At 35.6% G+C, this 12,564-nt stretch overlaps 2 protein-coding genes across 3 annotated transcripts in view; one reads left to right on the top strand and one right to left on the bottom strand.

Annotated features, from left to right (window-relative positions):
- The window catches only part of LOC136833472 (LETM1 domain-containing protein 1), a 414,955-nt gene that overhangs the window by 344,665 nt on the left and 57,726 nt on the right, over window positions 1-12,564 (bottom strand). The gene's annotated exons all lie outside the window — the stretch shown is intronic.
- Window positions 1-12,564, top strand: part of LOC136833468 (interferon alpha-inducible protein 27-like protein 2A) — a 39,737-nt gene that overhangs the window by 13,860 nt on the left and 13,313 nt on the right. Inside the window, exon 2 of the mRNA XM_067095664.1 lies at window positions 4,793-4,861. Coding sequence (XP_066951765.1) covers window positions 4,804-4,861 — 58 coding nt within the window. The 5' untranslated portion in view covers window positions 4,793-4,803. The remainder of the gene's footprint in view (window positions 1-4,792; window positions 4,862-12,564) is intronic.

Raw genomic sequence — 12,564 nt, 5'->3', positions numbered from 1 at the left:
AAAGAAAGAGTTCAGAAATTAGTGCCATAGTGGAGAGAAATCTCTGCTGACCAGAGACCAACCACATCCACCCCTAAACATTTGTTCGTTACCAAAGGGCAAAGATATTTTAGAAAAAGAAAGCAGTAGCTCGGAGGCTGATATTATAGACGATCCTGAAAATAAAATGATCATAATAAGTGAAGCAAGACTTGATGAATTACTTGAATCACGAATCCCTAATTGTGAATGTAAAGTAATTCCCAGGATCCATTTGGCAAGGGATGGATTCGAGACACTAATAAAAAGTGTAGGCAACTATGATACCTAGAGTAATACCTTGCAGCAAGATCAGACAGGGGGGGACCAGGAACCTAAAATTTATAAGAATGTGTCTTAGGCATATAAATAATCAATTAATATTCTTAATTATAATCATTTTGCATTAATTAATACCCAAAAATAAAAATTAAAACCATAGAATTAATTGTAACACAGTCTTTGAAGTCCCTTTTACTTTTTTATGTAACTAAAACTTTGAAGGCCCGTTTCAAAAACATAAGTTTTTCTCTTTAAAATGCATCTCCTCCCTTAGTATTGGACCAATCTAAATGAAATTTTAAATACAACATGAAACATGGTAGATTAAAACAAAGCTGGGGATTTTTAATATTTTGAGTTTCTGATTTTTGGCAAATTTTTTCTGTGATTTTTCCGGGAAAATTTCATAAAAAAATTCATATCTCGAAAAATAATTGATAAATCAAAAATCCCCGGCTTTGTATCGAAGGTCCATATGTGTTTTATACGTGGTTCAAATCTCATCCCTTAAAACCAAAAAGCAAAGGAGGAGATGCATTTTGAAAATGGCCATTTTGGCCGAAAAATGCTCTGGCGTCACAAACCCTAAGGTCACTGAACAAAAATTTTTTTCCCAGAAGTTCCACACAATATCCTTTAACAAACCCCCTATATATCAACAACCTGTCGTTAAAAAAGTCGGAAACCGGCCGATCCCCTTAAACAGACAAATTTATTTCTAAGTTCAAAAGTTATATGCAGAGTTCACAATCCCAAAAAGATTTACTATTATCTGACAACATTGTAAGGATTAAGTATTATTAATCAAGATTAATTCACAAAACTTCAATTTATCAAGAAAGCAATTTGTTTAAGTAAAATTTAAACCATTAACTCTCACTCAAGTTTTAGATATGCACCTGATTAACTAAATTCAACAGAAGTGTTCACCAAAATATTACTGACTGCATTCCATATAAGTATTCTCTGAAATCTCAATAATAAGAATGCACTGGCAAAATGCTAAGTAATCACCAACGCAAAGCTTTGGAAAACACTACTTATAAAATCAGAGTAATATGACAACACAGACATATAAGAATGAAATATGCAAAAATGGAAATATACCAACAGCAATTTCCCTAAGACAAAAATATGTTTAACGATTACATCAATCTTTCAAAAGATTATCTTCACTTTTGTAAAAAAAAAAGGCTAAACTCACATCTTTCTAAGACAACACTGCCAAGTCACAATGATATACAATTAGTTATAGTTAGCAGCAAGACACATTAGAACTCACTATAGGAGATATTATCCACCTCTTATCAAAATAATAATTTTATCACAATAACAGTACAAAATATACCAAGTAAGAATCTTACCTTCTCCAGCAGAAAATAGTAAAACACATTTTCACTATGCTTGCACAATATAAATACCTTAGATCACTCTTGCAAAATATATACACTTCGTGGGTGAATTTGACAAAACTTATGCATATAGGAGAGCAACCAGTATAACACTCCTATACATGAATGATGAGAGAGAGAGAGAGAGAGAGAGAGAGAGAGAGAGAGAGAGAGAGAGAGAGAGAGAGAGAAACCTTATGCCAGCAACCCCTTTTGCCTAACTAACTGTTTTTCATTCAGTACTCCTCTTTTATCTTCAAGCCCTCCCAGAATACATGATACATAGAGCGTACATACATTATACATACAGTTATACATGTACGGTATACATACAGGACTGGAGCTTCAAGCGCCTCATCTTTATGATTGACATTTCCCTGTTCACTCAAAACACCTGAGCAAACAGAAAGAAGTATTTTGGACCAAACTGGCTTGGCTGTCAACATGTCAACTTCGCCTCTCTCATTTCCCGATTCTTTCTACATAGATTATGAAAACATAACAGAGATAGACAAAGCTAATAACTGTGGAACAGACACACAGAACAAATGTGAAACAAGCATTTGGCCGATAACTGTCAACTCATCAAAGATAACCAAAGAGGCCCTCTCCGAACACGACTTCCTCCAAACACTTATGTCGATACAGGATGTGGCTAAGTGATAATGGTTCAAAAATATCTCTCTTTCTCTACAGCACTTACTTTAACTTCCAAGAACACACTGTATTACAAACACGAATGATTATTACAGTCACCTCAAAACATATTTTAGAATCACATGATACATAATTTATCTGTAAGAAAAAGACATTTTAAAATCATATCTCTCAACAAATGACGAATCTGCAAGCAAAACATCAAAATTTTCATAGAGACACATATATTTGCAGAAGGGTTTTATATATTATAACACATTGTAACTATATATATATATATATATATATATATATATATATATATATATATATATATATATATATATATATATATATATATATATATATATTATTCATAACCCGAACTTACATGAGGTTAGGTTTCAGAACCCTCACGCAAAACAATTTTTCATGTAAGTTTGGCATGGTCTCTAAAAATGCTAATAAATGCTTATTTCTAGAGTTTAAACACTAAATATGATCCTAATCATGCTCCCAAATTATTAAGGTAACTATTAAATGAAATCAAAGTTACTGTACTTTCATTTAAAAGTTAGCTTAATACATTACCCTTAAAAAAAGAAATAAATGGTTGATGTAAAAATATAGGAGTGTGAGGATTACTGTACTGTTTCTTTTTCTCCCCCTTCTGACCAATCTATTTTTAGCAGTCTTCCCAACCTCGTTTTTAAGAACTACTTTATTCCATTATATCTTCTTTCTCTTTGTTCTGAAATGATTTTTCATGAACAGTGTTTTTTATTTGGACTTAATACAACTCTTAGTTGTCTCTATGTTTTAGAATGTAATATTTTCCACACTAGCCCTTTTACAGTTCATAGACGTACAGGTAAAATTAGATCAATTTACAATGTTCTATTGTACAGGTAAAGACATACAGAGAAATAGTAATAAGTTGTAAAATATGTTTGAGCGCTAACTACGAATGAGAGAGAGAGAAAAAATGTTCGTCCTTACGCTAAGAGAGTGAAATTGTTCATGAATTATTAAAGAGAGAGAGCGAGAATTATTGTCCTTACATTAAGAGCAAAATTATTTAAGAATTATTTCAGAGAGAGAGAGAGGGAGATTACTTAGGAATCCTTTGACCCACTATTGGCAACACTCCCCCATCCTGTCACATAAATTAGACATTTCACAGCTTTGCCTTCAAACGAGTTCACAAAAGATATGGGAATGCTATTTGTTTTTTTAAAATATGTATCACATACATAGTATAAATTTTGTAAGTACAGTTATATTATTGTTATTATTTAATCTTATTAACATTTGAAAATTAGTACTGATTATTAAATAATAAATATATCATACAAAACTAATAAACATATGTATACATGTATCTTAAAAATTCTCTCATCTAGGTAAGAGAGAGAGAGAGAGAGAGAGAGAGAGAGAGAGAGAGAGAGAGAGAGAGAGAGAGAGAGAGAGAGAGAGAGATTATTGTTATTGTTTAATGTTATTTAATTTACACATAAAAGCTTGAAAACTTATAAATTACATTAAAAAAATTAAACAAACACTTTTGCAAGGTTTCTTGGGATTTGCTAATGTTTGCATGTCTGTGAAAAACTCGTGTATGACAATTAGTTAGGTTCCAATGAAAAGTATTTGTGTCTGTGAATTTGCACAACTCGAATCACGCAAGTTCAGGTTATTACGTTGTGTGTGTATGTATATAAAGGCAAATGCCACAAAGGAAAGTGAAACAGAGTGGTGCCAGGCCTTTCGACTTACTGTCCTTTACTTAGCTAAGTCAAGGACAGTATGTAAGTCAAAAGGCCCAACACCACTCCATTGTTTCACTTCCCTTCATGGCACTTGCCTTTATATACTTATCACGTTCCATATTTTCATGATTCAGTTATAAAATAGTCTCCACACACATGGTGTTTGTTGTATATTTACAAACAATTTCCATAGTTTTGTTATATATTTACATTCAGTATTATATATATTATATATATATTAAAACAGTCAAGGTCTGTTGCCATTTACAAACAATTTCCACAGTTTTGTTGCCATTTACATTCAGTATTCCATGATAATAAAGTCAAGGTCTTGCCTGGACAAGGATTACACCTATTAACCACCATGATAATAAGGCAAATATTTTGGATAAAACACCTAGTCACTTTTTAGTATTTTATAAAACAAACATTTCAGTTAAAAGAACTGTATATAATTGTTCTCAAGAATTACAATCTATGCTGGTATCTTCTCAGTTGACTTCACATTCACAAGTCATACGTTCACTTCAGTACGTGGATGTTGCATGTAGTGGCTCTGAGATTGATTTACTGAGGAATGTGTGCAGACACTTTCATAAAAGACCAATATAAATATAATTCATAAAAGACCAATATAATTGCCAACTTGCTGTAGGTGACCCTTGTTATGGAGGTACAAAATTCTTTGTTTTCCAGGTACAAGCAGTATGGAGTATATTGGTGGAGCATTATTGGCCGTTACAGCTGCCCCTGTCATCTTGACAAGTAAGAAAAAGATTTCTTTTGTGACGTAACTGGAATGTTTGATTTGTTGAAGACACTACACTTATTTTCAGTGCTTCCAGTCAATTTGCTTAAGTAATCGGAAACTACACTTATTTTCAGTGCTTCCAGTCAATTTGCTTAAGTAATCGGATGACAGCAGTACCTTGTATGGAAAAAACCAGTAGTACATCTAGTAAATTTAGTGCATTAAAATGCAGTCTTGAAATTTGTTTTCATAATATTACATTGTCCAACACTTCAAGAAGACAGTTTTGCACGGTAATTCAACTAAATGTGCTGTGTGTTAATAATCATAAGAGCTAAGTTACTAAGATATCCTGGAAGATGGACTATTGTACCATGTGGCATTTTGTCCTTTTTGTAATAAAGTGCCCTCTTAACTCCTCGTTTTGGAAACGCTTGTTACTACTAAGCCAAAAAACAAAGAAAATCAGACGTCTAGGCTTCAGAATTTCTTCATTTGCATCTACTATGAGATTCACAGCCAGTGTCCTGGTGATTTTCCGGAATAAAATTTTGTCAACGTACCTGACAAAGATGGCACTTGTCACAGGGTATCTTACGTCCCTACCTAATTTTTGACTGTATTCTGTATTACGAAAGTTGCATAATTCTGGTAATTATAAGAGTAACACTGACTTCTTGTAGACGTCGCCAGCTAACTCAGAGGAATGTTCATCGTTAACTTGCCTCCTTCTCGATGGATAATTGGCCATTCGTGAAAAAGTCTCAACCTCTGGCAACAATGAAATACAACCAATACCCCTTGTTTACACTTTGTAGTAGTGGCTGTAGTAGTATATAGGATTTATGCCATGAAGTCGAGTGCTAGAATCTTTGAAGAAAAGGGTTTCCACAAGTAATCCGAGAAATTACTTTCTATCACTATTTCTCCATTAAAAATATAATTAAAAATCAATTAACAAAGTGATGAAAACTTTGGCATTCGTCTGACTCCTTTGATATTTTTCCTAATATGACAGTGACGAGTATTGTAATAAATAGACAATTGCATAGGATCAGATTTGTTAGTTATCTTGTAACTATTGTTACCTTTGCAATCCACCCGTAACTCTTGTTACTATACCTTTGCAATTGGGTGGATTCACTTATTGTACTCCTGGTGTTCGAAAAATGGGAAAAATAAATGGTCGCTTGACTTTTGCTGCATAATGTACGAGCAGCTAATTACTGTTAATATTTTCATTCGCTTATTATTACCAGGTTTTATGAGTCCAGAAGTTTTATGAGTCCAGAATGACTTCGTCTAATCTTAGAGACAAACAGTTGCTTATTGTAGGTCGTAACTGGATGATCTGCCAATTCATCTCTTTCAATTAAGAATCATTCTAGTGGACAAATTGAAGGACCAAGTATACTTATATTTTTTAGTGTGCAAGCAATCTTGGCTACCAAAACAATCGAACTACCATGCCGGTAATATTCTGTGGAATATGAAAACAACTTTCACTATAATGTTACAAGTCAGCCATTGTTGTACTCTGTCACTAAGAGGACAGGAGCGATCATATGAAATGACATGCCCTTACATGGCTCCTTTATTTAACATAATTACATATGAGGAAACTTGACATTATAATCACTGGGTGGATTATGGCTTTTCGGGCTAAGCCCAAGCACTGAGACCTATAGAGGTCATTCAGTGATGTATTATAACCCATGACATTTTTGCTGTGGGTGGGGGTGGGGGAGCAAAGCAAGTTTTAATGTTGTTCCACAAGTTATATTTTACTAAGAAATCAACAACTATGGCTTTATAGAGCATATATAATTATCTTTCTGCACCTTATGCCAAATGACAAAAACCTGGTAGCCTTGGATATCAGGGTGTACTCCTTACCCAAAAAAGGGCCCTATTATTCATTTACCTGTTCAAGCTTACGTATGGTTTGCCACGGGTAAACCATAGTGCAAGTCGAATCACAAAAGCTGTCCTGCAACCACGGGGACAATGACTTAGCATAGCCGCCATTCTTGAAGCCTTGAAAAGGTACGAATATTCATTCAGAATTTCAGAGACAGCTGTTTGTCGTCATCACCTTGTGGGAGGAGTAGGAACGTCATGTTTACGTCACGTATAACTTTTTAACGCATAGTGTGTTCTGCTACTGGCTTCGGCTGCTTTATTTTACTCTTATGAATATACTTTTTTCTAATATAAGTAATACAGAATGCCGAAAATTAGGTAGGGATGTAAAGTATACTATGGCTAAGTAATATCTTTGTCAAATACACAGAAAAAAAGTTATTCCGGAAAACACCGGGACAAAGGCTCTGAGTCTCATAGTAGGCAAAGTAGTAGCAACCGTTTCCAAAGGTATGAAGAAAACGAGAAAAGGCATTGTGATTATTAAGTTTACGCACGTATCTAGGAAAAGTAACCAGTAGATTTTAAATACATTCATACCTACACACGTAATTTATAAAATGCATACATATGATAAATATTAAAAGCACCTCTTGAATACACGGCGTATTTATTTGTTACGACTAGTTCTGAAGACTTACATTTCCCTGTCATCAGGTAATCTATAATGGAATATTCATGTTATATTTAAAATCAACTGTGCAAAAGAACAAAATACCTTACATACAGGACATAATATATATAAAAGGGCAGCAGGATCTGAAATATGAGATGGAATGATAAAATCAGTAGGAGTTTTAAAAAGGGAAAAAGATTCTTGAATTCTAAAAACAGCAATTTAACAGACCTTGATGAATTAGTTTTTTTTTTCTATTCCAGAACCTGTCTCCCCTTTTAGTTACTACCGATTTTTTACTACATATTTTTCCTATTTGTATGTCTTTACTTTTAAGATTTTGCTGCTGATTTATTTTATTGTATCATGTCTGAACGGTATTATGTGATTTCATTTACAGTTATTACTTTGTGGGTTTTACATGTAACAAATATGCCATCACCATAAAGAAGATGGTTATTCTGGTGTGGGTTTTTATAATTCGTCTGATTTCCATGGCACTTCTATTTCCCATCCATCCTGCCATTATAATTATATGTGTGTGTGTGTGTGTGTGTTGTAACGTGCCATTGTTATTTGCAACAGCACGTGAAAACTCCACATATTAAAATTAACGTAAAATTAAAACATGGAATGAAAGACAGTGAGTCGACACATGACCACCCAGTTTGAGGGACGAAAGTGGTCAAAACACCCCTGAACATTAGTGCCAGCTAAATCCTCGCAGTCTTGACGAGAATCTCCACCCTCTCTCTCCTTACCTGTTATCCTGCCTTTGTCGCTTTTAATTTCCCATGGGTACTGTAGTTCTATCTCCTTATTCCAGCGCCTTGCTTCTGTGGATGTCAAGACATGGGACGGAAGCCGGCAATGCAACGGACATTCACCCACACATAGGACTAAGGCTGGCAGGCAGTAATAAAAAGCTATATAAGAGCCAGGTCAAGGGTCAAGCTGTAGAGTTCGTTACCAGCCAGACACTGAACAGAATCCTTGCCAGGTTGGTCTCCGACGCCCCCCCTCGTCTCAGTCCATCCTTGTCGCGCTAACGCAGTCCCACCAAAGTCCCTTGCCTTAATTACAAAGTCTGGTCTACACATCGAGACAACACATCCGGCGGGAAAAGGCACAGTTGGATTTGAAATTTGTTATGAAGCCCATTCTTCCACTATAATTTCTAATCATTTTATTATTCACACTCCTTGGAGTTCTAGTTCTGAGACAATAACTGAATTGGTTAGTGTTTCCAATTCAAATAATGTAAGCATCTCATGAAATTTGCTATTCTAAATTGCTTTCCTCCCAGCCTTCAGCATTCCCAAAGTGAACATAAGTGTTTTCCTTGCAAACCAAGTGACATTAAGTTTGTGTGGTAGAATAGGCATTTTGATACTGTGTGCCTACCTGTTCGTCCACGGTGCCAATTCCTGATCTCCCAACATGGAAGATTCCTTCAAGATTAGTATCTGAGCATTTATATGCCCCCACAGCAAGAGTTCCTGTATATTTACTTAATTTTGGAGGTTCTATACCATAGTGTGATTAGTTTCAGATTGAGAGTAAATCTATAAATAAGAATTTCCATCCTAGATCATAAATTATTTTGCTATTGACACTATTTGATTTCTGAACTAACATAAGAGCAGTGCCATATATATATACATATATATATATATATATATACATATATATATATATATATATATATATATATATATATATATATATATATATATATATATATATATATATTATATACATATATATTATATACATATATATATATATATATATATATATATATATATATATATATATATATATATATATATATATATATATATATATATATATATATATATATATATATGAAAAATAAATATATGTATTTCGACATTTCCAAGCCATTGACGTCAATGGCTTGGAAATAAAGTCGAAACCGGTCATATATACCCTATTTTTTCACCTATATATATGTGATAAATGAATCACGTACAAAAGTGATAATAATCATGTATATATATATATATATATTGGTTTGCAAGGGAAACGCTTACACGTTCACTTCGGGGAGTGCTGAAGGCTGAGAGGGAAGCAATTTAGGACAGCAAAATCCCATGAGATGCTTACATTACTTGTATTGAAAACATTAACCACTTCACTTATTGTCTCAGAACTCCAAGGGCCGTGAATATTAGAAAGATTGAAAATTATATTGGAAGAGTGAGCGTTGTAACTAACTCTAAAAACAACTGTACCTTTTCCCACAGGATGTGTTGTCTTGATGTGTAGGTCAGGCTAATTAATTAAGGAAAAGAACTTTGGTAGGACTGTGTTAGCATGACAAGTATTGACTAGGGGAGGGGGGGTGGTGGCATTCAGAGACAAACCTGGCAAAGACTCTGCCCTGTGTCTGGTTGGTAATGAAGTACTGCTTGACCCTTGGCCTGGCCCTTATATAGCTTTTCATTCCCACCTTCCAGCCTCAGTCCCATGTGTGGGTGATTGTCAGTTAACTTGCCAGCTCCTTGTCCGTGTTTTGTTGATATCTGCAGAAGCGGCACTGGAATAGGAGATGGAACAACAGTACCCATGGGATTCTAAAGGCCAACAAAGATGGGATAATAGGCAAGGAGAGAGAGGGTGGAGATTCTCGTCAAGACTGTGAGGATTTAGCTAGTGCTAATGTTTGGGAGTGTTTTGACCACTTCCCTTTCCCTCAATCTGGGTGGTCATGTGTCTACTCACCGTCTTCATTCTACGTTTCTAGTTTTACGTTAATTTTAATACGTAGACCTTTCACTGGTAGAACTAAGTTGGGAGTAGGGTTAGAAGGTACAGTAATGTTGCTCATTATGGTGCTTGGGACTGGTTTTGGGTCGTTCGTCTTCTCCTCCCTCGTTTTGTGTGGCTTGAGCGAATTAACATGTAGTATTTTACTCGTTTTGCCTGCAGTTGACTAAGCAATTTAGTAGCCCCTTTTCCCCAGTATTTTATGGGGCCCAGTAAACTGGGTTTCCAGGGGACGTGTGACCCCATCTGAAGGACCAAGACTTCGTTTCCCACTGAGAAGCCGTGCGAAGTGGCTTTTTTATTGAACTGTAGTTTGACTCTTTCTTGCACTGCAGCCTCCGTTGCTTACGCCATTGCCCATGTGGCCATAAGTTTATTTTGTATTTCTGGAAGTTCCTTTACCCACCCTGCTTTGCTTGGCTCTGCCCAAGCTTCATGCAGTACATCTATTGGCCCCTTTGTCAAGTGAGTTTAAAGCAGTTCAAAGGGCTAACCTGTGGTTTCTGAGGGGTTGTGATGGAGCATGAACAGTGCATATGGTAGATTTTCTTCCCATGTTCCCCTACTTTTGTGTTGGAGTTTGGATAAGGGAGCGGCGAGTGATTGGTGAAATCTCTCAATTATTCCTTAGCTCTCTGGATGGTAAGGCTTTGAGTGGGTGTGTTTAATTCTGTGATTCGTCATACTATCACGGAATTCCTTTGACATGAAGTGATGACCATTGTCACTTTTGATAGTGGCTGGAAAGCCGAACCGACAAAAAAAAATATAGTAGAGCTTTAATAGAAGCCTTAGAGGTCTCACTCCTGACTAGAATGGCCTCAGGATACCTAGTAAACCAGTCGATAATAGTTACACCGTGAACGTTCCTCGTCTTGGTTCTTGTACAGCCTTGCGGCGTATAATAGTCTACAATGACGTCCCTGAAAGGGACACCAGCTGACGGAATGTTTTGTATCTTTGTCTTAGGCACAACTTCATTTGGATTCCCTACCATTTGACACGTGGGACACGAGGACACGCACACTTTAACCAATTTCTTCAGCCCAGTAAAATTTATCCGACATGGCCTTAGTGGTCCGAGTGACACCAAAGTGTCCACCTATCCCATTGTAGTTTGCTTGGCACCACTATCCTTCGAAGAGCAATGTGAGCTGGTTCTTATGTTTCCCTGTTTGCTCAGTATACAGTCATACCCTGAACTTACGCGAGGTTAGGTTCCAGAACCCCTCGCGCAGGGTGAATTTTCGCGTTAGTTTGGCACAGTCTCTAAAAATGCTAATAAATGCTTATTTCTAAAGTTTAAACACTAAATATGACCCTAATCATGCTCCCAAATTATTAAGTTAACTTTGAAATAAAATTAAAGTTACTGTAATTTCATTTAAAAGTTAGCTTAATACATTACCATTAAAAAGAGAAATAAATGGTTGAAATAAAAACTGAGGTTTGGAAGAGAATTTCTCTCTCTCTCTCTCCCCTTCCAACCGATCTATTTTTAGAATCGTCTCAACCTCTTTTTAACAACTTTATTCTGCGTCTCTTTCTCTTTGTTCTGAAATGCTTTTTCATGAACAAACAGTGTTTTACATTTTGGCTAATACAACTCTTAGAGAGAGAGAGAGAGAGAGAGAGAGAGAGAGAGAGAGAGAGAGAGAGAGAGAGAGAGAGAGAAAGAGAGAGAGAAAGTTATTCTTACGTTAGATATCAAAAGATGGAAATTCAGTATTAAACTAACTATTAAATGAAATTAAAGTTACTGTAATTTCATTTAAAAGTTAGCTTAATACATTACCCTTAAAAAAAGAGATAAATGGTGTGACTCTCTCCCCCATTCCGTCGATCTAGTTTTAGAAGTCTCCTCAACCTCGTTTTTAAAAACTTCTTTGTTCTGTCACTTTCTCTTTGTTCTGAAATGCTCTATGTTCTGAAATGCTCGGTCTCTGTGTTTTAGAACGGCACATTTACAGTTTGTAAACGGTACAGGTAAAATTAGATCAATTCAAAGTTATCTACTGTACAGTTAAAGACATACAGAGAAACACTGCTGTATTACGTAGGTTGGCTGACTTCGGACGAGAGAGAGAGAGAGAGAGAGAGAGAGAGAGAGAGAGAGAGAGAGAGAGAGAGAGAGAGAGAGACAGTTGTCCTTACTTAAGAGAGTGAAATTTTTTATGAATTATTACACACACACAGAGAGAGAGAGAGAGAGAGAGAGAGAGAGAGAGAGAGAGAGAGAGAGAGAGAGAGAGAGAGAGAGAGAGAGAGAATTACAAGAAAAATTTTGACCACCGATTAGCAACAATCCCCTCCTTGTCATGTTAAATGACAAGTCTGACAGCTTTTACCTTCACTTCCTTCTTACAAAAGATGAGGGAAGAATTT

Source organism: Macrobrachium rosenbergii, chromosome 51, assembly GCF_040412425.1.
Source record: "Macrobrachium rosenbergii isolate ZJJX-2024 chromosome 51, ASM4041242v1, whole genome shotgun sequence".
NCBI classification, from domain to species: Eukaryota; Metazoa; Arthropoda; class Malacostraca; order Decapoda; family Palaemonidae; genus Macrobrachium; species Macrobrachium rosenbergii.
The sequence above is the reverse complement of the archived record's forward strand: the minus strand, read 5'-3'. Positions and strand labels throughout refer to the sequence as shown.